This window comes from Hyla sarda, chromosome 1 (genome assembly GCF_029499605.1).
Source record: "Hyla sarda isolate aHylSar1 chromosome 1, aHylSar1.hap1, whole genome shotgun sequence".
In the NCBI taxonomy this organism is placed as follows: domain Eukaryota; kingdom Metazoa; phylum Chordata; class Amphibia; order Anura; family Hylidae; genus Hyla; species Hyla sarda.
In genome coordinates, this window is record NC_079189.1 from 66,505,734 (window position 1) to 66,532,784 (window position 27,051).

Below are 27,051 nucleotides of genomic sequence, written 5' to 3' on the forward strand. Positions count from 1 at the left end.
TTGGCGCTTTTTACGGCGTTTTTGCCAAAAAAACCTCATTGGAATTCCAGCCTTAGGACAGGGTCACACGGGACGTATCTGCAGCATATTTCATGCTGTGGATGAACTGATGTCAGTCCAAGAGGAACTGCAGAGCGAGCTACCGGCTATGGCGGGTAGCTTTGTATGTTAGCTTGTAGGGGCGGATTTCTACAGCACCCCATGAGACTCTGCCCTTAGGCTACTTTTCCATTAGTTTTTTTTTTTTCTGGCAGTTTTTGGAATACTGCCACTGCAGCTTTTGAGCCAAAGTCAGAAGTGGATCTATAAGGGAGGAGAAGTGTGAGCCCTTCCTTTATATGTCCTATTCCTTTTTAATACACTTCTGACTTTGGCTCAAAAACTGCTGTGGCAGTGTTCCACTGCCAGAAAAAAAAACAAATGGAAACTTAGCCTAAGGCCAGGTTCACACATTGCAGCTAATTAGCGGTACCACAACTAATCGTCACATGCCTTATTGCCCTGTTTTACCTCAAATGACTGAAATCACTGCATAATTGGGGTAAAACATGTAATTTTAACCGCAATTTCAGCCATTTTCAGCAAAAACGCATGCAGTAATTTTTGCAGTACGGCTAATTAGCCACAATGTGTGAACACAGCCTTTGGCTGTCCGGGCATGCTGGGAGTTGTAGTTTTGCAACAGCTGGAGACACATTGTTTGGCACACTGGGGAAGAGCTACACTGCTACTTTTTTGCAGCTTTGCTTGGTTGATTTGAACTATTGAGTGACAACTACCCCTTTAACTTTAAGTCGATAGGGACTTTCAAATCGCAATACCCACTTGGTATTTTTTCTCTTTGGTGTTGTTTCACTCCTTTTTCTTCTCTTGCATTTTTGGGCTCAGTGGCAGTGGCACGTTGACACTATTGTGCTTTTTTTTACTGAAATCTTGGCGTTTTTCTCCTTTAGAAGTCTATGGGAGAGGAAAAAAAAAACACTGTTAAATATGCATTTGCGATTTTGTCTGGAGTTTTTTCATCTTCTAAAGAGTTTAAAAAAAAGTGTGTGTGTGTGTGGGGGGGGGGCTACAGGAATGCTGGAAAAATTCTCAAATTGCTGGAGACACACTGTTTGGAAAACACTGCCCTAGCCTTAGTGCAGAAGTAAAGCAGAACTAAGTTTCCTGCAATATGATATGATGCCACTAGGTGGCACACTTGTTTTGTAATATGATTTTGCTGGTTGACACTGATCACACCATGTGAGTTTCTGGCTTTGTGCTCTGGAGGGAGGGGAGTTGAATGGGTCTCTATCTGATGATGTCATTACTCTGTGTCTCTATCTGATGATGTCATTACTCTGTGTCTCCATGCACATGTTAGAGGACACAGACTGAACAGCAGTGACAGAAATCATGCTGCAGCCTCTGAGGGCAGTGCTCCTCAGGAGTGTACACAGGAGCTGCTGCAGGACTCTCTCCCTGTCTGCACAGTCCTACAACACTGGCCGAAAGGTAAAAAACAAATATGATGCAGACCTGCGCAATCCAATAGAGACACTGCGGGTCTAGTATAGGCTTTTCCTTTAACCTGTCTATTTCTGTATCCTGTTTATTATATGTTTGGTTATATATGTCATTTTTGTGAAGTGTAGAAGACTGTATGATATCCGTATTGTGCTCAGGTAATCCCTTCAAGTTTTAGGAGAGTTTAATACGTACTATGTGAATGCCCCAATATGAAAGATATCCGTGCATTTGCCTGTACACCCCTGATGATGTAGCCGGTGCCGCGAAACATGCAGGCGAGGAGAACGGTTAATATTTATCAGTAACCCAGATGTCTATTATCAAGACCCACCACTGAGAGCAAGTTATATTGTCTGTGATCTGTGGTTTTAACTATTTGTGGAACCAGTTTTAATGCATATTAATAAATGTGATGTTTTTTTATATACACTAGAAAGGAGGTTCAAAGACAAGGGGTTTTATACCCAGTGATCCCAGAGAGAGTCAAGTCTCTCTCTATAGAAGTGCTCAGGTTAGCATTCCTCCAGTCACAGGCATTGTAAGGACCGTTTTAGGAGAATGTAATACTTACCATATGGATGCACTAATATGACAGATATCCGTGCTGTGCTCAGATAAGAGCTCCACATCCCTTTGATGGAATCAGAGGCACCGGAGAATCATGCGTGCCATTGTACTTAAAGTGGTACAGTGGTCCCTCAACATACGATGGTAATCTGTTCCAAATGGTCCATCGTTTGTTGAAACCATCGTGTGTTGAGGGATCCGTGCAATGTAAAGTATAGGACAGTGGTCTACAACCTGCAGACCTCCAGATGTTGCAAAACTACAACACCCGGCATGCCCGGACAGCCAACGGCTGTCCGGGCATGCTGGGAGTTGTAGTTTTGCAACATCTGGAGGTCCGCAGGTTGAAGACCACTGGTATTGGAGGTTATACTCACGTGTCCCCGCTGCTCCGGACCGTCACCGCTCGTCACCACTGCCCTGGATGTCGCCGTCCATTGCTGTCGCCGCGTCCCCGGGGTGTCCCCCTCTGCTTCCCCGGCATCCTCGTTCTCCGTCATCACGTCGCTACGCACGCCGCTCCTATTGGATGAAGGGACGGTGTGCGCAGCGATGTGATGACGACGATGGAGAGCGCCGACGATGCAGGGGATTCCGAAAAGGACGCGCCGGAGCCCCGAGGACAGGTAAGTGATCATCAGCGGACCACACGGGGCACCGTAAACGGCTATCCGGTGGCAGCTGAAGCAGTCTGCGCTGCAGGATAGCCGTTTATGCGATGGCCCCGACATACAAAAGCATCGTATGTTGATGCTGCCTTCAACATGCGATGGCCTCTGAGAGGCCATCGTATGTTGAAATGATCGTAGGTCGGGGGGTCACTGTATTCCGGCCAAAGACATCTTATCCCCTATCCTGGGACCCCCAAGATCTCGTGCAGCATTGGGGCTGCTGCAGTCGTGAAAACCTCTGTGTTTCCCGGACAGGAGATGTGATTTCACGCTCCCTCATAACGTCTCGCCGCACCTCCTCCATTCATGTCTATAGGAGGGGGCGTGACGGCCTTCACGCCCCCTCCCATAGACATGAATGGAGGGTTCGTGTAATGACATCACATCTACAGTCCTGGAAACACAGAGGTTTCTGAGACAGGAGCAGCAGCCCAGCATAGAATGCAGGTGCTGCACAGAGATTGCTTAGGGTCCCAGTGGTGGGCCCCCCATGATCAGACATCTTATCCCCTATCCTTTGGATAGGGGATAAGATGTCTGATGGAATACCCCTTTAACCACAGGCACTGTAAGGCCAGTTTTAGACAAGTTAAGGCAAGGTTCAAAATTGGAATCTCTGGCTGAAAAAATTGCCGTCCCCATAGACTCTGCCTGATTTTTTTGGGTGTCAGAATTTTATCAGCGGAACGTCCCTGCTGAAATACTGTAGTGTGCAGCAGACAGTAATTCCTAAGGAAAATTCTGGTAGTGTGAACCTAGCCTTATACAGCCACATTACTGGTCTGACCATGGGTCTAGATCCCTATCAAGCTGTCAGTTTTGTCATTAGACTCCTAGTCGGCCATAATACAGATGTATAAATGTGGCTGTATTACACTGGCCTAAAACTGAAGAATTACTTGTGGTAGATACAACACGTTGCTTAGATAACAGTTCCCAAATGACCGACAATACTTTACGTTGTAGATGTTACATGTCATTTGATAAAATAAAATTGTAAACACATGCAGGGACGAGTCTCCATGTCGCCAACCTTTACTTTTAGGCTGTATTCTCATTACATTGCACATTTATGTGGCAACCTGTCAAAATAGGATGACGACGTATACATGTATTTACTAGCATGGACCCTGTTCGACCATAAAGGGGTACTTTTTTTTTTTTTTTTTAAATCAACTGGTGCCAGAAGGACATTTTTTCTTTTTGAAACACAGTGCTCTCTGCTGACATCATAAGCACAGTGCTCTCTGCTGACATCTCTGTCCATTTTAGGAACTGTCCAGAGCAGCATATGTTTTCTATGGGGATTTTCTCCTACTCTGGACAGTTCTTAAAATGGACAGAGATGTCAGCAGAGAGCACTGTGTTCAAAAAAGAAAATAATTTCCTCTGTAGCATTCAGCAGCTAAGAAGTACTGGAAGGATTAAGATTTTTTAATAGAAGTAATTTACAAATCTGTTTAATTTTCTGGCACCAGATTTAAAAAAAAAAAAAAAAAAAGGTTCCCACCGGAGTACCCCTTTTAATGGCTATTGAACAAGAAATCTATTGAACAAGAAAGTCTGGTCGGCACTACCTGGTTTTATTAGACAGCGCTTTGTATACATAATGCAGTGTCCAAGGATATCCATGGCACTTGTCAGCTTCATAAGACCATAAACTTTATTGATCCAGGAAGGCACAACTTCCTGGAGCGTATAGAGGTAGGCTATGGAATATAGCAGTCTATAGATATCGGTATTACAGATCCCTACAAAAAGATCACTGCTATATGCATGAGACAAAAGACTCTCTATATATGTGTCAATAAGACCAACCAATGTTGTCGGGACCGGACAACTGTCTGATGTGTATGGTGGTCTTAACTTTCCTCCAGTAAAAGAGGTTGAAGGAGAGAATGGTCAGCATGTTGCATTTAAACTGCCCAATGCTTTTTATGTGGGAGATAAGCCACCAGAGCAATCTGGCAGCAGCTTATCCCTCCTCTCACCAAATGAATGCTCAACAGAACAGAATGTTGATGTGTTAAAGGGGTATTCCGGCTTTATACATCTAATCCCCTATCCAAAGGATAGGGGATAAGATGTATGATCGTGGGATTCCCACACGATCATACATCTTATCCCCTATCCTTTGGATAGGGGATAAGATGTATAAAGCCAGAATACCCCTTTAAGTTATCACGTGTATGTTGACCCCAAATATCAGGTATTTTATGTCTTTCTGTTCTAGGGGCTTGTCCTAGGTGTATATGAAAAGAATAAGGAGGATGACAATGTGGTTCTTACTAAAGCAGGTGACACGTTTGACAATGTTGTTTCAGGAAAACTGAGAAACCAACTGAGCAGGTAAAACTGTATCATTCATGTATAACTGAGGTTTATGTCTACCACATCAGTCCCAATAGTAAGCTACCATGTTCCTTTACAGATCTGGACCTGCACTAAAGAAAGGCAAAACACGGATATTTTATGGTCTGCATGAGGTATGGGCTTGTTATTACTGTGTAATGCTGAATATGGTAAATGATCTGTCATAAGCCGGAGAGTTGGGTAACATTTGTGTATCAGATTTGCCATCCATTCCACTGCAGGGATTCTACTGTAGAACGCTAATGTTTAATCCAGGATGTCGGAGTCTGGCATATAAATCCGGGCCAAATGGATTTCTAGAGTAGAAGGAAATTTTCAGTTTGTAACGTGCATACTAAATAAAATGTATATACAAAATGTAACTGCGGCTACTAGTCTGGTAGATTTGAGCCATTTATGTTGTCCAAACCTGAAAGCAAAATTTAGATGTCTAATGAATGAACATAAATGTGGTAAATAAAGTTATTTTACTATGTTTCTGTGGTCTTTTATGCTTTCCTTCTGCTTATAATGCACACTTTAAGTAGTGTAAAGGGATTGTAGATAAAGTTGACTAAATTCCCAGCTACAGTGTACATAGGAAGACAACAGAGCAGACAGTTTGCACCAAAAGCAGAAGGAAAGAGTGAAAGATTACAGAACAGTAGTTAAATAACCTTATTTACTAGATAGCCGAAATTAGGTTTCATAGTCAGAAAAGTCCTTTAATATAACTTGTCCCTTGCACAGGCTTGCTATCACTTTCGTTAGCCACAATTGTCTAGTGGCAGCTCCACGCTAATAATGTAATTAATATTTGTTTATATAGCGCCAACAGATTCTGCAGCACTGTACAATAAAATGTAGGCAAAAAGTTCACTAAGCCTTTTTAAAGGGGTTGTATCATCATGAAAAAGGTCTTTTAAACTCTATGGCCGACATTTATCATTGTTGTTAGACTGTTTTTTGTGTCTACAAAAGGCGCAAAAAAGGTGCAAGCAGGGTTTATTTGTGCCTTTTGGTTTACACATTTCTGCTGATTTTGAGTTGCAATCCACTGATTTTGGCAATACACATGATATGGAAGGATTTTTTATGAACTGCGCCTTTTTGTAAAAAGGCGCAAAAAAGGCGCAAAGCCACTGAAAAGTCTCTAAAACTACACCAGCCCAGACTTAGCGTATCTTTTTGTTGTATGTGAAGAGAGAAATTTCAGAAAATGTGACCTGCACCTACATTATAGGGTTCATCCGACATTTTTATTCAGTGGGTTGTGCCAGTCAAGTGTGAACTGAGTCTTACCAAGATGTGTAACATCAGTCTATATTTACATGGCAGGAATTTCCCACTGTGGTGGTGGCAGGCTTGGGTAAGCAGTCAGCTGGCATCAACCAACAGGAGCTCTGGAATGAAAGCAAAGAGAATATTAGGACAGCGGTATCAGGTAATGTGTGACTTGTGACTATCGCTGTGTGACCTTTGTATTTCACATCACTGGCAATGATTCTCTTTACACTTCAGTATGTGAACTGTTTAAAAGTGTTGGAAAATGTTACACAGATATATATATATATATTAGAAGTGCTGAGTTTTTAACCATTTTGTCCCATATGTTTGACTCTATTAAAGGGGTACTCCGCTGCCTGTAGCTCCTGACATCATAGCCCTGCCCCCTCATAATGCCACACCCTGCCACGCCCCCTCAATGCAAGTCTATGGGAGGGGGCGTGACGGCCATCACGCCCTCTCCCATAGACTTGCATTGAGGGGGTTGGGCGTAACGTCATGAGGGAGCAAGGCTATGACGTCACGAGCTCCCACTTCCGGCTCCAACGTTCGGAACAGTTTATTCCAAATGCTGAGCAGCGGAGTACCCCTTTAAAGGTTAAAGGAATCATTAAAAGTTATATTTAAACTTTGTATAGTCAGGGTAATATTGAATAATTGAATCTTTGACAGTGTTATCTTTATTATTATCTGTTGTTATATTCATCCCCCACTTTTGGGTCCTTTTCAGTTAGATTTTTACTAGTAATAGGTCTGGCTCTCTACAAATAACAGATGAAAAGCAACTACATTGCCTTATTATAGTATGCACTATAGTTACAGGGGTACTCCGCTGCTCAGCATTTGGAACAAACTGTTCCAAACGCTGTAGCTGGCGCCGGGAGCGTGTGACGCCATAGCCCCGCCCCCTCATGAGGTCACGCCCCACCCCCTAAATGCAAGTCTATGGGAGGGGGTATGGCGTCTGTCATGCCCGCTCCCGTAGACTTGCTTTGAGGGGACAGGGTGTGACGTCATGAGGGGGCGGAGCTATAACATCACGAGCTCCCGGCTCCAGCATTCGGAACAGTTTGTTCCAAACACTGAGTAGCGGAGATGGCTACACACTGGGTCTGCTTAACCTACCAATTTCCAAGAGAGAGTTGCCACCCATCTAACGTGTATAGCGGTCTCCCAACTCCCCTTTTATGTGGGATGTTAGGGGAAAGAAGGGTGCTAGTTTGATTTTTAACTTTAGATTTTTTTAGGGAGGTAAACTGAGGGCTTATGTGTAGGCATACTAGGTTGTGTACGGTATTGCAACTCAGTTCCATTGAAGTAAATAAAGCCAAGTTGTATTACTACATACAACCTGAGGACAGGGGTGGCACTGTTTTTAGAAGAAATTATTATTATTTTTTCCATTTACTCGATAGATAATCCCATTAACTGTTTGTCAGAGTTTGTGCTACTTAGGCTACAGAGTTTTCCGGCATGTATTTTGGCACGTATCATGCTCGAAAAAATGCATGTCAAAAAACTTTTGCAATGGGCGCCCATTATTTCCAGTGGGAATAACCACTGTAGTCCACTGTGAGTTGTGGAGTCTATATGTGTGTGTGTGTGTGTGTGTGTGTGTGTGTGTGTATATATAATTTTTTTTGTGTGTGTGCAATTCCAAAAAGGCAGAATATGTGATGTCACTTACTTTGAGTGCGTTCCACTGGAATGTGTGTCGGAGGTGCAGGATGTCTGACCCTTTGAAATGGGCTAATTGATGTCTATGGCCACAGTTAAAGGGGTACTCCGTCTCCGCCCCTAGACATCTTATCTCCTATCCAAGGATAGGGCATAAGATGTCTGATCTCGGGGGTCCCCAGTGGCGGGACTCCCCTGCAGCCCACTAGTCATCTGCGGCATGGAGCTGAAGTTTGCTCCATGCCAGATTACCCACGATACAGGGGCCGGCGGTTCGCCCCCTCCCATAGACTTGCATTAAGGGGGCGGGGCGTGATGTCATGAGGGGGTGGGACCATGACGTCACAAACCGCCGGCCCCTGTATCGTCAATAATCTGGCACGGAGCAAACTTTGGCTCCGTGCTGCAGATGACTAGGGGGCTGCAGGGGAGATCGCGGGGGTCCCCAGCGGTGGGACACCCGCCATCAGACATCTTATCCCCTATTCTTGGATGGGGATAAGATGTCTAGGGACGGAGTACCCCTTTAAAAATGCAGCCCAAAATACACAGACTACCTTCGGAATTTCTGACAAGCGTTTCACAGCATAGTTTTCTCCCAAGGTGAACATATAGCCTTAATGGTGCAAATGACCCATTTTGCCCATCTTGTATTTCTTTGTCTTTCTATCCAGTGGGCTGTAGACAGTTGCAGGATATGGAGATTGAACATGTTGAAGTGGATCCATGTGGAGATGCTCAATCGGCGGCAGAAGGTGCTGTTCTGGGGTTATTTGAATATGATGAGCTTAAGTCGAAAAAGAAGAAAAAAGTCTCCACACAGCTGTATGGAAGGTATATGAAGCATTACTGCCATAAAATAAATACATCTTATATTTATTCTCTTAAAAAATACCTGTCACTAAATAAACTTTTCCAAACGAACTTAAGCTATGTTTTTTTAGAGCTTTAAAAAGCTGCGTGTCATACTTTTTTTTTATTTTTGCTCACATAGTGCAATCTCCCAGCAAGAGAAAGTGGGCGTTTCCCAGCAGGCATGACATCACTGAAGCCTACTGGGGGACCACTTCCGCCCTCACATCGTTGCAGTGCTTTGATGAATAGAAGACCTCAAGCTCTGTGCAGCTTTCAGTGAGGCTCTGGGCAGCTTTCGGTGAGGCTCTATGCAGCTTTCAGTCTGTGCAGCTTTTAGTCTGTGCAGCTTTCAGTGAGGCTCTATGCATATTTCAGTGAGGCTCTTTGCAGCTTTCAGTGAGGCTCTGTGCTGTTGTCAATCTAGCTCAGTGAAGAGAAACACTTCCTGAGTTTGGTCTTCTGCCAGGCCAGGAGGAGACCAAACTCACTGTATTAATTGTGGTAGGGAACAAAACAGAGCCACCTAGTGGCCATTTTTTCTTTTACATTTTAAATATATTTATATTGATAATTTTAAAAGCAAGTGAATGGGAAAGTGTCTGCTAATTACACAATAAACACTATATTAACAGTTTTATTTGGTGACAGGTACTCTTTAAGGATCAATTAAACGGTGACATAAAGTAGTAGCATTGATGCAACTTCAATTCTTCCCTACCAGTATCAACATTCCAAATGTGTTGGCAGTCCCCTGTGTCATTTCATCACCCCCCCCCCATGCCACTTTGTCCACTGTACTATTTCTTCCCTCTTCTTGACCACCCCCTGTGCCACTTCATTACCCCCCATTGATCCTCCCTTGTGTCATTTTATCCCTCCTCTTGACCACCCCATGTACCACATCATTCTCCCCTCCCTCTGATCCCTTGCTGTGCCATAGCATTTCTTACCTGGCCTGCGCTCCAGCAGGCTCAGGTGCAGGACATGAAACATCCTCTGCATGGCACTGACGAGTAATGTCCTCCCACTCCATGCGACGTAAGCGGAGTCACTCGTCAGTCACTTACTGCAATCTGTGTTTCTCAGTCCACGTCAAAACTAGCTGACTACACTCTGGCCATTGAGGTAAACGGGGCCCGTGCCTGTCCCAGCATGCATACTTTTGGCATGTCATTTTGACATTTTGCCAATGTATTCGTGCCTCAAAACTAAAATTCTGATGTAAACCTAGCCTAAATGAGGGAGAAGTATATCAATCAAGGCTGGTGGGGCAGAGATAAGGCTCTAGGGACCCAGGTGACTCATCGTTAAGGCAGCATGAAAGTTATGACTGGTTTCCTTTTTAATAAAATTTCTTATTAGGGTTTTGAGAATTGCCTTTCTGTAATAGAAAAGTGTTTTGTAAAAAATTATGTAGAACAGTTTGGTGGTTCTGTGTGTTATTGATGATTGTCTATGATGATAGCTGGTTAATGGCCAACACGACCAACATAATAGCTCCTATGTTGGTCTTGCGCTGCCATATAAGGCCTGTATAAGATCAGTACCAGCATATTTATTATACATATAAAAAAGCACCTTGTCTGTGTCTATGATACAATGTATGTACCAAAAATGATTTGTTATGTTTAGTCAAGACAGAGATGCCTGGCAAAAAGGAGTTTCCTATGCAGAGGGACAGAACTTGGCTCGATACTTGATGGAATCTCCAGCTAACTATATAACTCCTTCAAAGTTTGCGGAGATACTTCAACAGAAGAGTGGAGAATTGGGTAGTGGTGTTAAGGTGTTCACAAGGTAAGACTACACATATATGATGACATATAGGCCCTCACGATTGGATTCCATATAAATTGTGGTGAAAAAATATGGGGAAATGCATTTGACTCTTATAATGTAACCCACCAAAATGTCCTTTTTTTCCCCCCAGGAGTCATTTATTAAAGGGGTACTACGACGCTAAAACATCTTATCCCCTATCCAAAGGATAGGGGATAGGATGCCTGATCCCGGGGGTCCTGCCTCTGGGGACCCCGTGATCTTACACGCTGCACCTCGTTGAATCAGCCCCCGGAGCGTGCTCGCTCCGGGTCTGATTACTGGCGATCACGGGGATGGAGCATAGTGACATCACGGCTCCGCCCCCGTGTGATGTCACGCTCCGCCCCCTCAATGCAAGCCTATAGAGGGGGCGTGACGTCACCCTCCGTAGGCTTGCATTGAGGGGGCGGAGCGTGACGTCACACCGGGGCGGAGCCGTGACGTCACTATGCTCCGTCCCCATGATCACCAGTAATCAGACCCGGAGCGAGCATGCTCCTGGGGCTGTTTCTAACGGGGTGCGGTGTGGAAGATCATGGGGTCCCCAGCGGCGGGACCCCCGCGATCAAACGTCTTATGCCCTATCCTTTGGATCAGCTTTTCTATTCCCCTGAATAACCTCTTTAATTTTTATTTCCTAGATCAAAGTCCTGGATAGAAGAGCAACAAATGGGAGCATTTTTAAGTGTGGCCAAAGGATCTGATGAACCCCCAGTTTTCCTGGAGATCCATTATACTGGAAGCTCAGACCCCAATCATTCCCCTCTTGTGTTTGTGGGGAAAGGAGTCACGTTTGACAGGTGTGAAGCCGCTCCTAGATGTATTACATACTGGATATGAGCATAACTTTTAAAGCCCTTCCAAAATGGTATTTCCAATTATATGTATTAGATAGGATGGAGAACTGTTTAAGACCCATGCACACTGAGGAAATTTAGCAAGGAATTTCCTTGCTGTATTTGCTCAGTAGATCTGCACCATCCTGGACCAGATTGATTTTGTATGGAATTTTCCCCAAAAAGTAACCCCTGCAATTCAAAGTCCAATTGGCTAATGGGTTTTTGCGGGCCGTTTCCACCCTATGGCTTTGTTAACATGAGGTAAAAGGTGTGGACATTCTGCACATTTGAATAATTCAGCTGGCACTAGGATGGCTCGGAAATGTGCCGTCTCATGGACAGCAATGCATTTCTGAGTAAAATTTACAAAAAGAAGTCTATTTTTTTAAAATTTTTTATGAGGACACCGGAATCAGGATTTCCGCGGCAGAAACATCTGCTGCGGAAATTGTACCATGTGAACAGTGCAGCAGAATCCTATTCATATCAATGGGACTCTGCTGCAGCGGAATGTCCTTGTGTAAAATGCCGTCAGTATGCCACACAGACCTTTCACCACGTGAACATACTCTAAGAATGAATATGTAATATTAGACATCTGCTCCTGGGGAAATGTATACTGCTAGATAATATTAATCTGCTTATCTCTACTTCTCTTCTAAGTGGTGGAATTTCCATAAAGCCATCATCTGGGATGGATGCCATGAGAGCCGATATGGGTGGAGCTGCCACAATCTGTTCTGCCGTCTTGACAGCTGCAACTCTCAAGATACCCATTAACCTTATTGGTAGGTAAATGTAGATTGTGCTTAAAAAAAAAAAATCTATATATTTTGTATTTTTTTGGGAATCAACTAATTTTTCAGAACTTCAAAAAGCTTGTCGTCAATACCCACTGTCTCCAATGCGGTTCACAAGCTAAAATCCACACTATAGTGTACCCGTCACTGATCAGGAGAACAAGGGCATCTGACTGAGACAATCCTATAAATTATCACTCTAAGCTTGTCTTGCTTAGCATGGTTTTTCTCGCAGCTAGTTCTAGCTATTGGTCACGGTCGTGTTGAACTCTCTACAACATGTCAAAAGTTTTTTTTAAAGTGACAGTGCCCATTTTAAACAATTAGTATGTTTTTTGGAATGTGTGAGGAAACGGGAGTACCTAGAGAAAAACCCTTACAAACATGGGCAGAGCATACAACCTCCATACAGATGTTGCCCTTGGTGGGATTTGAACCCAGGACCCCAGTGCTGCAAGGCAACAATGCTCTCCACTGTGCTGCCTCCTAAATATAATTTTATATTAAAATATATATATTACACCTCTCCTTAGACTTTGCTATGCTTCACACCACTCTCATCAGGAGCATGTACTCTGATACCAAGTAGAGCTAAATAGAATGCCTCTTCAGCTACTTACACATGCCTGGGAGCCATCGTATTCATTTCTGTTGCATAGCAAAGAGGTGAATGGGTGAGGAGGAGAGAGGGAGGAAGAGATACTTTCTTTGTAGAGACACACAGCTCTTCTTAAAGGGGTTTTCCAGCTGTGGCAGGGAAAAAATAAAACTATACTTACCTAGCCCTAGTCCCCCACAGCTCCATCTGGTCCCCTGATCTCCTGTCTGCTTCCAAGAAGAGTACTCTGAGCAGGAAAGGTCAGCGCAGCCAATCGCTGGCCCCAGTAGTGTCCTGTCTCGGCCAGTCATGTAAACAACTTTATTATCTCCCCTATAATTATTTACCTGCAGTAAATGACTCAGAAATCAGTTCAGTACTGAGCGGCACCTATCACGTAGATCTGGCAGCTGTTGTGTATTGAAAAGTAGGTGGTCAAGCCAAGCCTTTGATCCTTCAATATTCCCATGTCTCTACTATGAAAGCAGCCATTACATTCACTCATAGAAGGCTATAACTACATTGTGATTATTGTTGATCTATATACCTTTACTCGAACACGTTTCTCTCTCTGCAGTATGTTCATATGTTCTAATGATACATTACTTCCTGTAAGGTTTGGCTCCTTTGTGTGAAAATATGCCCAGTGGTCGAGCTAACAAGCCCGGGGATGTTGTGAAGGCCAAAAACGGGAAGACAATCCAGGTAATTGTGGTATTCTTCATGTTTTGATTGCTGAAATAACAGTCGCTATCCTGAGAGTAGTCAGTTTTATAGCTATAACAAATACAACATACATTGTCAGTTCGCCATCTGTTGTATTCCTTTAAGAGCACGCCACATACTTGCAGGTACAACAAGGTAAATCTGCAAAGTCAAAAGAAAACAGACAGCAATTAAGATGAAGTCTATTAAAAAATAAAAATAAAAGGTTACTTTCACTCTGTCCATTAAAGTCTTGCGCAGCAGATTTTTAAAACATTTTTATAACTTATTTTTTATTGAAAAAAAGGAACAGTACAGGTCGGGTTACACAGTAGCTTTTTTAAACAGAAATGAATCAGTAATGAAGACTAAAGACACAAAAGCCAACACTTCTACAATGCATCCAAATGGGGAATAGCATACCATGAAGTCAGGCGTGTTTTCTACAATATAATGATACAAACAAGTGTGTGACTTCCTAGCACCATCCCTTAAAGGGTTACTCCGCTACCCAGCGTCCGGAACATTAAGTTTATGTTCACTCCCGCCCCCTCGTGACTTCACGCCCCATCATGTGACATCACGTCCCGCCCCCCTCAATGCAAGTCTATGGGAGGGGGCATGATGGCCGTCGCGCCCCCTTTCTATAGACTTTCATTGAGGGGGCAGGCCGTGACGTCACGAGGGGGCGGGCGTGAACGCGGAAGCCGGCACACAGCATTCAGAACTCAATGTTCCAGACGCTGGGAAGCGGGGTAACCCTTTAATGAAGTATGGAGTATAAGTATTTAAGGCAAAAACAAATATAACCTTAAACCGACAGTAAAAAAAACGTACTAACGGTAAAAACATTATAAACCGTACTCCTGGGAAGAAGGTAAACAGTACAATGGACTATAATACTTGACATGCTTCGAAGGGGGGGGGGGGGGGGGGAAGAGAGTTACTCCTTACTTTTAACTATTTCATGACTAAGGAGCAACATTTCCCCCACCTCCGCCCCAAATCTGTCAAGCAGGAGATTTTGTATTGTTACATCTGCTTTGTAAGATTTTAATGGATCCAAAATAAATAAAAGTAAGCTTTTTTAGGGGACTCGAGGAACTGCAGGGGACTACACTCATTGCTTTGTTTCTCTGTAAACCAAGACATCATATAATGGGGCCCATAAAAGTATCTATAAGTGGTGTGGAATGGAATGGAGGAAAACTAACCTAAAGCTTTTTTCATTCAGAATCTCAGCATTCTCATAAGATTCAGGGGGAGACTTGACAAAACTGACGAGGAATGGTGACCTAATGTAACAGATGCTTCCTGGTTGCCATTATAAACTCAAGCATTTATAGTCAATCCAGTGACATTGATGTTTGCTTGTAGGTAGATAACACGGATGCTGAAGGAAGGCTGCTGTTGGCTGATGCTCTATGTTATGCGCACAACTTCAATGCAAGAGCTATAGTAAATGCGGCAACATTAACAGGTATGTGAGCTCAATGCACGTGAAAGACCAGACTTGGAAAACTAAGAATAGAGTCAGTCTGTTTGTACAGTGACCTCTCGACCTACGATGGCCCCGACATACGATAATTTCAACATGCGATGGCCTCTGAGAGGCCATCGCATGTTGAAGGCAGCATCAACATACGATGCTTTTTTATTTCGAGGCCATCGCATAAACGGCTATCCGGCAGCGCTGACTGCTTCAGCTGCCGCCGGATAGCCGTTTACGGTGCCCCGTGAGCTCCGGTGATGTCTCATACCTGTCCTCAGGGCTCCGGCACGTCATCTTCGGGATCCCCTGCATCGTCGGCACTCTCCATCGACGTCATCACGTCGCTGCGCACACCGTCCCGTCATCCAATAGGAGCGGCTTGCGTAACAACGTGATGGCGGCGACGGAGCGTGGGGATACCGGGGAAGCAGAGGCCTTACCGGAGCGTCGGGGACACGGCGACAGCAATGGACGGCGACATCCCGGGCAGTACAACTTCCTCTAACAGTGGTCTTCAACCTGCGGACCTCCAGATGTTGCAAAACTACAACAACCAGCATGCCCGGACAGCCAACGGCTGTCCGGGCATGCTGGGTGTTGTAGTTTTGCAACATCTGGAGGTCCGCAGGTTGTAGACCACTGTCCTATACTTTACATTGCACGGATCCCTCAACATACGATGGTTTCAACAAACGATGGTCCGTTTGGAACAGATTACCATCGTATGTTGAGGGACCACTGTATTTTACTGTGCATCTGCCACTCTAAGTCTGTATCCAGATGTTAACAGGGTGGGTCACCATAATATAATTTTGTGTAATACTAGTTTTATTCAATGTATATAGAAGAGAGATATAATAGAAAAATAATATTTTTTATTATGTATCTATGTACCGTATTTATCGGCGTATAACACGCACTTTTTAGGCTAAAATTTTTAGCCTAAAGTATATGTGCGTGTTATACGCCGATACACTCCCAGGAAAGGCGGGGGAGAGAGGCCGTTGCTGCCCTTCTCTCCCCCTGCCTTTCCTGGGGTCTAGAGCCCTGCTGCCGGCCCTTCTCTCCCCCTGGCTATCGGCGCCGCTGCCCGTTCTGTCCCCCTGACTATCGGTACCGGCGCCCCATTCCCGGCGCCGACAGCCAGGGGGAGAGAAGGGGCAGCGGCACCCATTGCCGGCGCCGCTGCCCCGTTGCCTCCCCCCATACCCGGTGGCATAATTACCTGGGTCGGATCCGCGCTGCTGCAGGCCTCCGGCGTGCGTCCCCTGCGTCGTTGCTATGCACGGCGTGGCGCACTGACGTCATGCACCGCGCCGTGCAGCGCATAGCAACAACGCCGGGGACGCACGCCGGAGGCCTGCAGCAGCGTGGACCCGACACCGATAGTCAGGGGGACAGAACGGGCAGCGGCGCCGATAGCCAGGGGGAGAGAAGGGCCGGCAGCAGGGCTCTAGACCCCAAGAAAGGCAGGGGGAGAGAAGCGGGCAGCGACGGTCTCTCTCCCCCTGCCTTTCCTGGGGGTGTATCGGGGTATACACGCGCACACACGCACCCTCATTTTACCATGGATATTTGGGTAAAAAACTTTTTTTACCCAAATATCCTTGGTAAAATGAGGGTGCGTGTTATAGGCCGGTGCGTGGTATACCCCGATAAATACGGTATTCTTTATTTTTAAATCAATGTTGAAGGCTTTCTCTTCCTTACTGTATTGAGTGCATGAACATTGAAGCAGAGTAGAATGCACTTTTTGGCTGCTGCAAAGAATCATAGATAAAAGTCACAGCAATTATAGCATAGAAATGGAGTTAGGAGTTAGACCCAATTTATTTAGCATCGCTGAATACCGTAATACAGAACAGTATATAGCTTTATGCGTAGTACATCTGCTGTATATACCTATGAGTAGCTTGGCTTAACCAAGAATTTTTGTGTAGGTGCAATGGATGTGGCCCTGGGATCTGCAGCCGCTGGAGTGTTCACCAATTCTTCTTGGCTTTGGAATCATCTACAAGAGGTTCGAATAGTTTTCTTTTTGTTTTACAAAACTTTATTTGACTTATTTATCATTGTCCCTAAACAGTATTATGCCGTCCACATTGACGAATTTACTGATCTTCTGTTCCCTCCAGGCCAGCATTGTGACTGGGGATCGGCTATGGCGGATGCCTCTCTTTCAGCACTACTCTAAACAAGTGACGGAGTCCGCTCTAGCAGACCTTAACAATGTCGGAAAGTATAGCAGGTAATGATAAGTAAACCTTTTGTGGCTGCAAATGTTTTCAGTCCAGTCTCTTAGTTCCTTAAGGCAGGGATTGACAAATTTGTTTAGAATTCGGGAGCCAGAAATAAAAGTTGGGAGCCAGGATTTTTTTTTTTTTTGCATCCAGTTCAATTTTTACAGTTTTTGTACCATGAGCTTTAGTTTTTACCTGTTCCACTTTTGCGTAGTATTGATGTTGTGATCACTTTTTCTTCAGTAATGTTGGCGCCTGGAATTTTTTTGCGTTTATGCTGTTTGACTGTGCGGAATCGGGAATGTGATAATTTAATAGTTTGGAAAATTCTGCAAGTGGCGATCCTTTTTTTTTTTTTTTTTTTTTTTTTTTTTTTTAAACATTAGAAAAATGGGAAAAGATGATTTGAATATTTTAGGGAGGAATTTTTTTAATACACTCGGACCCCTGGACCACTAGGTATGCACGCCATAACTGTTTAAATTCTACAATTGAGTGATCTCCAATGTCCTTCATTACCAGCAGATGTCGGCTGCCGGTACCTGCCAGGTATGGCACGGGCCTGGCTCATAGACCCGCGTCTACTACCTCACCCGACTCATGACGTAAATATGTCATGGGTTAGGAAGGGGTTAATGGAAATTGGAATGGAAATTTTCAGTTGTCATGGGACCTGGCACCTGGGACTTTGTGAAGCCCTGCCCGGGGGAGTTGTACTGGTTAGTTTACTTGGATACAGACACAGTAAATGGGTTTTCTTAGATTCACCAACACCTCAAAAAACCCTGTAAATTGTGTTGCTGTCATCTGAGCGCCGACAATGCACTGCCCTGCCAACAGATTTCTGCCTGAATACAGGTAACAAAATTCAATAAAAATCAATATAAAAAAGGCAAAGTATTTACAAAGACTTTTTGGCATTTTGTGTAAACTGAAACTGTGGAATATAAAAGTGAGGTTACATGTTATCATTCCCAACTTTTACAGGTCTGGAGGAGCATGCACGGCCGCTGCCTTCTTAAAGGAGTTTGTGACCATACCACATTGGGCTCACCTAGACATAGCCGGAGTCATGTCCAACAAGGATGAGGTTCCTTACCTGCGTAAGGGCATGTCTGGCCGCCCTACAAGGACTTTAGTAGAATTTGCTGATCGTCTGAGTAAAGACCAAAAACCCACATAAATGTGGGTTGCAGTTACAGTGCCTGCTCTAATCTCTGTGTAAAAAAACTAAAAATGAAAGTTTTTTTTATTTTTTTTTTTTATATAATAACATGACCATAGCAAATCCCGAATTACTTCTTCCTGCAGAATGGAGAGTTGTCAAAAAATAAAAATTGTGCAAAAAGCTGTCTCCTCAAAACACAGCTAATACTTCACCGTGTCCTACATTTCTATTCGGCTCCTTATCAGTCACCGTGAGAGACTTACCTCTTATTCATGGAATATGTGGGGCAGTGGGATAGTAAATTAATTTTACTTTAAAGGAAATTCTTTTAAACCTTCAATCTACTAGCAGCGCCAGGCTGTTTACACAACTCACATTAACTTCTATGAGACTTACGTAAAGTGCATAAAACTGCCCTTTTAGCTGTTTTCGGCTTCTTGGCCATCTCCAACAAGCAGGCTGGATGGTGGGGAGGGGTCCTTATTATCAAGCTAGCTGGTGGTAGGATCTGCATCTATCAATCATTTATGGAATTTGCTGTGGATATGCAGTGCATTTTACTATTGGAATAACCCTTTAAAGATTCCCTTTTCCCAAATTAAGACTTTTAAAAAAATGTTTTTTGGATGATTTAGACCCATTCATGTCACACATGTTCCCTACATCAGTTCCAATAAAGTGGTTTTATAGGATAAAAAACATGGCTGTTCTCTTCCAAAAACAGTGCAGCAGCTGGCTACAGGTTGTATGTGCACTGCAGATCAGCTATAGTCATTTCAATAAAGCTGATCTACCATACTCAATAAGAGAAGCACCCATGTTCTTCTAATCCATGTCCTTTATATAATCAAGAAAAGAAAAGTCTTCATCAAAAAGAGAGAAGCTGACGGCAGGAGGTAAAAGTGGGCTGGAATGATGGCATCTTGGACTGGTACACATTGGTAAGGAAATAGGAACAGTGCCTAACATACTAGTGTGACATTTTCTGAATTATTCTGCACTGGTTCTGCATAGGCTAGGGTCTCAGCATCCTGCTATGAATGAAATGCTTAAGCATACCACAGCAGGCATTATTCATTTCAATGGCACAAACAGTCACCTACTGACTCCATTCAGGCAGCTGTACAGTACACACAATGTCCCAAAAAAAAAGTAAGATGAAGCTGCCCTCACCTGGTGTCCAAAGATGCAGCCAACCCTGGCACTGGTAAATAGTAGTACAGAACATGTAGTGCCTCCCTGTACTGTAGGGGGTGCAACCAGACAGGAAGTCAGTGCATGCACTTCAGTAATACATAACAAAAAGAAAAATTGCCAGCACAACTTCCTAATACACAGGTTGTAGCAGCACTCTTGGTCAAAAAAAGGAGGCTCTTGGCGCACTTATTGATGAAAATGTGTCCCCCATCCACCACCCAGAGGTGGCCTCACTTTGGATAGGACAATAACATGCTCATTCCACTCACTTCTGCTGGGCATATAGGGAATTATCCTATTGGGTAGAATCCCCCAGTTGATAGGTAGATAGGAAGCCCCCCAGTTATGTAGAAGTCTGCGGTAGGGAACCCTCCCGATTTAGGTAGAAACCCCCCCAAGAGATTGGTAGCTAGGAAATCCTCCATATTAGGTGGAAGCCCCAATTGATAGGTAGGGAATCCCCACTATTAGGTAGGGATGGGATGGGAGTAGGCAGGGAACCCTCTCCATTTAGGTTGAAGCTCCCAGTGGTTAGGGGTCCCACCTACCTATTTTCTGGTCTCTCCTCCCCCATGCTGGGGTTTCTACAATCTCTGCAATGTTAGTGGAGCTTCTCCTGCAAGATGGAGGAGCAAACATAATTTTTAAGCAAACTTTTGCGCAATTGTACTCCAGCGATAGGCTGGTGTAGAAATGTGTGTGAGCTTTTCATCCTCTTTGCTCTCTGCAGAGGCTTCCTGTCATTTGCACAAATTTATGAAATGATGTGCGCAGCATTATACATTTTTCCACATACTTGTGCAGCAGGTTTCACATTTATAATAAAATCGGAACTTATTCCATAGAAAAAAATTCATAATAATGTACCTGTCCTTGTATGTTCCCCTATGAATTGAATATATATATTTTTATTCCAGGTCTCGCAATTGCAGAAATTTTTATAGGAATCTGTTAATTTGGAATTTGTGTTTTACCCATTAGTAGTAAAATTTATTATTTTTAGGTCCCCACCAGCCTCTACACTATGGAATTCCCAACTAGAATTCCGCTGGTTGGAAATTCCAATTTTCGGTTGGAAATTCCAGTGCAGCAGAATCGTTCAGCCGCTGAAATTCCTCCACCAAAAGAATGGTCTTGTTCATTCTTTAGGTGAAATACGCTCCACAGACATTGTCATCTATGGGGACAGCTGATTCAATCGGACCTGGCCGCACTCAGCATCTCCCGCTGCATTTTGTCTGACCGGAAATTCCATAGTGTAAACCTAGCCTTGCCTTCCCACTACCCACTCTTGCATATCCAGGACCCCTTGGATAACATTGATCCAAGACCTTTTTGTGGTACATATATATAGTACTTATTAGGGTGGCAATCCCACTGTTGTGAGGTAGGGCACCTAATGATCTTCTTTTTTATCCGCTAAACAGTACATTTGAGGTATGCTTTTCACTTTTTTTGATCACTTTGGTGTTTTTTAACCCCTTAAGGACTCAGGGTTTTTCCGTTTTTGCACTTTCGTTTTTTCCTCCTTACCTTTAAAAAATCATAACCCTTTCAATTTTCCACCTAAAAATCCATATTATGGCTTATTTTTTGCGTCGCCAATTCTACTTTGCAGTGACATTAGTCATTTTACCCAAAAATGCACGTCGAAACGGAAAAAAAAATCATTGTGCGACAAAATCGAAAAAAAAACGCCATTTTGTAACTTGTGGGGGCTTCCGTTTCTACGCAGTGCATATTTCGGTAAAAATTACACCTTATCATTATTCTGTAGGTCCATACGGTTAAAATGATACCCTAACTATATAGGTTTGATTTTGTCGCACTTCTGGAAAAAATCATAACTACATGCAGGAAAATTTATACGTTTAAAAATGTCATCTTCTGACCCCTATAACTTTTTTATTTTTCCACGTACGGGGCGGTATGAGGGCTCATGTTTTGATCTGACTTTTTGATCACTTTTTATTCATTTTTTAATGTTATAAAAAGTTACCAAAATACGCTTTTTTGGACTTTGGAATTTTTTTGCGCGTACGCCATTGACCGTACGGCTTAATTAATGATATATTTTTATAGTTCGGACATTTACGCACGCGGCGATACCACATATGTTTATTTTTATTTTTTTTACACTGTTTTATTTTTCTTATGGGAAAAGGGGGGTGATTCAAACTTTTATTAGGGAAGGGGTTAAATGACCTTTATTAACACTTTTTTTTTACTTTTTTTTTGCAGTGTTATAAGTCCCATAGGGACCTATAACACTGCACACACTGATCGCTCATCCTGATCACAGGCGTGTATTAACACGCCTGTGATCAGCATTATCGACGCTTGACTGCTCCTGCCTGGATCTCAGGCACGGAGCAGTCATTCGTCGATCGGACACCGAGGAGGCAGGTAAGAGCCCTCCCGGTGTCCGATCAGCTGTTCGGGATGCCGCGATTTCACCGCGGCGGTCCCGAACAGCCCGACTGAGCAGCCGGGATACTTTCAGTTTCACTTTAGAAGCGGCGGTCAGCTTTGACCGCCGCTTCTAAAGGGTTAATACCGCACATCGCCGCGATCGGCGATGTGTGGTATTAGCCGCGGGTCCCGGCCGTTGATTAGCGCCGGGACCCACGCGATATGATGCGGGATCGCGGCGTTAAGGGGTTAAAGTGCATGTTTAGGGGTTAAAGTGCATGTTTTGTAGTGCAGTGCTCTCGCAATTAATATGTACAAAGCACCAAAAAAAGGGGAAGGAGATATGCTCATAGATGTATAGGGTCCTGTGGTAAACACTCTAAATATGAAACCAAAAAGAAAAGAAACCACTTGAGAACGGACCATGTATAAACTAAAATGAATTTTATTTAGAATAATATAAAGACATATAATGATTACACACACAGCGTGGACAAACAGAAGTGGGAACCAGGGAGCAGGGGGAGATAAAAAGAAGGTAACAATAGTATATATAGTGTCCAAGTGTGCTAAACAATTTAAAGTGCCAGCAGCGTGCCAAATAAATAGATAGGACCAATATGTTTAAAAACGCACACAAAACGGATCACAGAGAAAACCAGATGTAGTAGTGGCATAGAACAGTAACACTCCCTCCGCTCCCCAGTTACCCACCAGACCTCCAACGCGTTTCACCCAACGGGCAGCCCTGTCCCATACACCTTAATGTTCTTAATGGAGAGAGGAGGGGACAGCTGCTGCCAGACCCCTCTGAGGTAATTAATCTATTTCTTACATTGATCCCTATTATAATCTGTTTCCTGTCTCTTCCCAGCTTACTATGATTAGAAAATGATATTTTGTTTTTTACAGATTAAGTAATTTTACTATGTAATCAGTGATGAAAATAATTAATAATCCAGAGGCTGATGGAAGCTGCAGCTTGGATTCCATCTGGTGTAGACCTGACAAGCTTTCCTAATTAGAGCCTCAGATAGAGATGGGTGGTCGGAGGTGCAGGTCATGGAGCAGAGATGGTATTGCTCGTGTTTGTGCAGTGGCAGCATAATATGGCAGGAAAATCGCAAGCAGAAAGACCTCCATGGGGACCTTTGACCTGTAATATCCAGAGAGAACAATTGCAGGAACAATTCTGAAAGTATTTGAAAATCTATAATAGTATGAGAACCTTACCTGTCTTATAGCCTCCTAGAAGGTTGGTTGGATTCACCAGTGTGGAGTCACAGATGATGGTGACTTTTGGCCAAGTTAAGAGAAAGCTGGAGCTGAGATGTTGCTTTGTCCTCTTTGCATCCTCAGATGTCTGAGATGTCATGGCTGCTCTTATCCTAAATCTTATAGATGTAGTAGAAAGTAGAAGGTGCAGATATTGCAGCCCACAGATTTGGACTATACTGGCTATGTTGGTAAAGTGTCTGGATGCATAGGGGGCATTGCAGTAATTTTCTGTCCATGCAGAACACACGAATGGCACACTATTGAAGACTTGCTGGAACATCTCTGGGATGGGCTCTTTCCATATGTCACTGTATGGCACCTGGATCCTCTGGCGTGTGGATGACTCCAAGGAACCTTGTTTGGTGGTGACTGGAGATTCCACTTTGCAAGCTTCCAACTCCTGCCAATTTATAGAGGCGAAAAAGAGATGTTTATGGATGTCTCCATGTTCCCCTAATCTCTGAGACTGGTCTTTACAGAAGAGCCGTGCTAAGAAGTCTCCAGTGACAGGTCCAAACTGGGTGTAAGTTGCAGGATGTTCTAAGACCTTTCTTTCCACTTGTGCATGACTTCTTCCACGGAAGGAGTTTTCTCCTATTAGCATCAGGTGCATTATTGCACCAAAGGCAAACCAGTCCACACCAGAGCCATATGGGTGACCCAATATCATTTCGGGGGAGCCAAACCAGGGGTTGACATAACATCTTTGCCTAGTGTTTTCCGAAACACGTTATCCAGTCCAAGCCCAAAATCTGCAATTTTGATGTGCCCCGGGCTGGTCAGTAAAATATTCTCTGTCTTCAGGTCTCGGTGTATGATGCCTTTAGAATGGATAAATTGCATTCCACAAACCAGTTTTGCACCAATAAACTTTACACTCCCTAAAGTTGGCAATGGCACTTTAGTCAGATATTCATGTACAGTCCCATCTCCTACCAGTTCCATCACATAATAGATGCAATTCTGTGTATGGAAGGCTCCGTACCCGTGCACCAAGAAGATGTTCTCCTGAGCTAGCTCAAACACTTTCCTCTCCACCAAACCATTAGACATACATAGCAGGCCTCTCTTCTGCACAGATTTGATGGCAATGCATTCTCCCCGTACACAGTCAGTGGCAAGCATCACCTTGCCAAAGTATCCTTGTCCTAGGAAATGGTGGTAGGTGAACTTGTCCACTGTTAGCGGGAACAGAGATTTCCTGGGCTGCTTTGCCTCTGGTGTTTTTGAAAGGTTCCCATCATGTAGTTCTTTCACTCCAGGACTGTCCACCTTTCTCTATGGGGCGAGCATGGTCATCATCCCTATGTGTTGTAGACCACATACATTTTAAGGGTCTCTTTTTCTGGCCATTTTTCTTTTCTAGCCATGCTCCTTGATCCTTGGCTTTCCTTCCAGTGAATCCAGTGTCTTGCTCTGAACTTGATCTTAGGTTGTATCCAGTTGTTGTAGGGCATCTGAAGACCGCACTGGATATCTCTTTGGATCGAAGATAGTACTCTGATGTTCTGTTCTTCTTTCACCTGTCCTGATGTTCCTCACTCTGCTCTTCTGGCAGGTTTGGTGCAGATCTTAGATTATCCTGATTTCCATCATGTTGTTCCTGATAGATTTTTGTAGGACATAAAGTTCCAATCTGGGCCTTTGCCTTTGCTTTGGTCATAACATCATTCCCTTTCTGTTTTAGATATTTAATAATATGGTTCCATTGATCCCGAAAGGTCATCGTGATTGGGTTACCAGCAGTCACCTGGCTGCATCCCTCTTGGGAGTTGTAATTTTGCCAGAGCTGGAGACACGGGGAGATGCATCAATATTGTGAAGAGGAAAAGTAGAATCAGATTCATTCTTTCATTTTTGAAAAGGCCTCTGAAAAACAAAAAGTGATCTGATTGACTGCTATGGGCAACTGGTCAACCAGCACAGGGCTTGATAAATCTCCCCCACACTGTCTGGAAACCACTGCGCTAGATAATGAGCGTATCCTCAGCTTCCTATGGAGATAGATATGATATAGATATGAGATAGATTAATACTGTAGATACACATGAGATAAATATGAGTTAGTTAGATGGATATATATATATATATATATATATATCTCCATCTAACTATGAGAGAGCGAGAGAGAGAGAGAGGATAGATACATATGGGTTAGTTAGATGGATAGATATGAGTTGGTTAGATAGATGGAGAGAGAAAGATATTAGATATAGATATGAGTTAGTTAGATAGAGAGAGATAAATATTAGATAGATGGATAGATAGATATGAGTTAGTTAGATGGATAGATATGAGTTAGATAGATAGAGAGATAGATCGATAGGAGTTAGAGAGATAGGAGATAGATATAGGCAGTGATGGAATAAAGCTACACCATTTGTTTCTACACTATTTGTGAGTTCTGCAGTGATTCTTCTCTTATAAACACCTTGGGGCCATGGGACTGGCCATGGGACTGCCCCCCCCCCCCCCCGAGATTTCTGGCTTCCGGGTGTCTTTTATAAAGGTAAGGAGCTGCGATTAGGAGCAAGATTTTTTCATCTAAGTCATTTACAAATCTGTTTAACTTTCCAGAGCCAGTTGATATATAAAAAAAATTTTTGCCCTGGAATACCCCTTTAAACTATACAGTAATCAAACTATCATTGCCCAAATAATACATTCAGGAAAGATATTTGTAGTCAATTGTGTGCACCTCTCAATCCCCCTATCCTTCACCTACTAGAGATTTATATCCACAAGGTAAGAATTTTTATTTTACTAAACAATAAAAATGAATATATAATAGTGTCAGGTCTTCACCCTGCTATCTTGTCTGAAAGAGAAAAGAAAAGATGTTAGTAAACAGTCATTCAGAGAAATCATAGAGAGAATGAGGTATGAGCTCTATTAAAACTTAACATGGTTATACTAAAACTGTCCTCAAGCACAAAACTGTGTGACCAACAATAGCGAAGGCAAAACAAATATAGTAAAAAATACTTTGTACCATATAGAGAACCTGGTCCACTAGGGGACCACTCACTCAGATCCTAAGATAAGGCATCATGATAGGGAAGGGATCCCAGGATAAAGGGTCTCTCCTTCTCAAGGCATCAGCTGCTTTAATTGGTGTGTTGGTTAATATTATTATATTTTTATATGTATACATTTATAGTGAAATATGGTATTTTAATTATAGGTTACTGTTTAAATGTGTATTTTATGTTGTTTGTATTTTATTAACATTTAAAATATATTTAATGTGTGTTCAAAACTTATGATAGCCTTTTTTTCTTTATAGAGATTCAAATCTGAAGGAGTATGACAGAGGGCTTTTTTTTCTTTTTTTTTTTGGGTGGGGGGTAGGAGAAAGCTAAGGGGTCAAGGTGGCCTAGCAGGACAAGAGGCCTGGAGGATAATGACCAAGAGGATGACAGAGGGGTCTGGAGGATAATGACCGAGGGGTCTTGAAGTGGATGACAGAGGGGTCTGGAGGATGTAGAGGAATCTGAGGGGGCATAGGGGACTGAAGAAAGAACTATGGGTTTGGGGGACACAGAGATGTCTGGGAGGGCATAGGGGTCTGATGGAAGAC

The 27,051-nt window shown here is 43.4% G+C and overlaps 2 protein-coding genes across 3 annotated transcripts; one reads left to right on the forward strand and one right to left on the reverse strand.

Moving 5' to 3' along the window:
• The first annotated feature begins 1,313 nt into the window (after positions 1–1,313).
• Positions 1,314–18,675, forward strand: LAP3 (leucine aminopeptidase 3). Its single transcript, XM_056555269.1, has 13 exons — positions 1,314–1,497; positions 4,984–5,099; positions 5,182–5,236; positions 6,441–6,546; positions 8,741–8,900; positions 10,554–10,718; positions 11,384–11,542; positions 12,245–12,369; positions 13,596–13,684; positions 15,062–15,164; positions 17,117–17,196; positions 17,312–17,424; positions 18,404–18,675. The coding sequence occupies exons 1-13, from the start codon at positions 1,399–1,401 to the stop codon at positions 18,597–18,599; spliced, it is 1,566 nt and encodes a 521-aa protein (XP_056411244.1). The 5' UTR covers positions 1,314–1,398; the 3' UTR covers positions 18,600–18,675.
• On the reverse strand, positions 13,697–25,917 carry LOC130355298 (protein kinase C delta type-like). 2 transcript variants are annotated; one of them, XM_056555292.1, is made up of 2 exons: positions 23,427–25,917; positions 13,697–13,846 (listed from the first exon to the last, which is right to left on the reverse strand). In XM_056555292.1, the coding sequence occupies exons 1-2, from the start codon at positions 24,139–24,141 to the stop codon at positions 13,806–13,808; spliced, it is 756 nt and encodes a 251-aa protein (XP_056411267.1). In that variant the 5' UTR covers positions 24,142–25,917; the 3' UTR covers positions 13,697–13,805. The 2 variants fall into 2 exon arrangements, with proteins under 2 accessions (XP_056411267.1, XP_056411258.1); XM_056555283.1 differs by lacking the exon at positions 13,697–13,846 and adding an exon at positions 22,623–23,349.
• Positions 25,918–27,051: the final 1,134 nt, after the last annotated feature.

Coding starts and splice junctions, on each gene's coding strand:
- LOC130355298 (XM_056555283.1), bottom strand. CDS start 24,141: ATGATATTGGGTCACCCATATGGCTCTGGTGTGGACTGGTTTGCCTTT. Junction 23,350..23,426: donor TCTAGGAGGCTATAAGACAG/GTAAGGTTCTCA, acceptor TGGATATTACAG/GTCAAAGGTCCCCATGGAGG.
- LAP3 (XM_056555269.1), top strand. CDS start 1,399: ATGCTGCAGCCTCTGAGGGCAGTGCTCCTCAGGAGTGTACACAGGAGC. Junction 5,237..6,440: donor TATTTTATGGTCTGCATGAG/GTATGGGCTTGT, acceptor TTTACATGGCAG/GAATTTCCCACTGTGGTGGT. Junction 10,719..11,383: donor GGTGTTAAGGTGTTCACAAG/GTAAGACTACAC, acceptor TTTATTTCCTAG/ATCAAAGTCCTGGATAGAAG.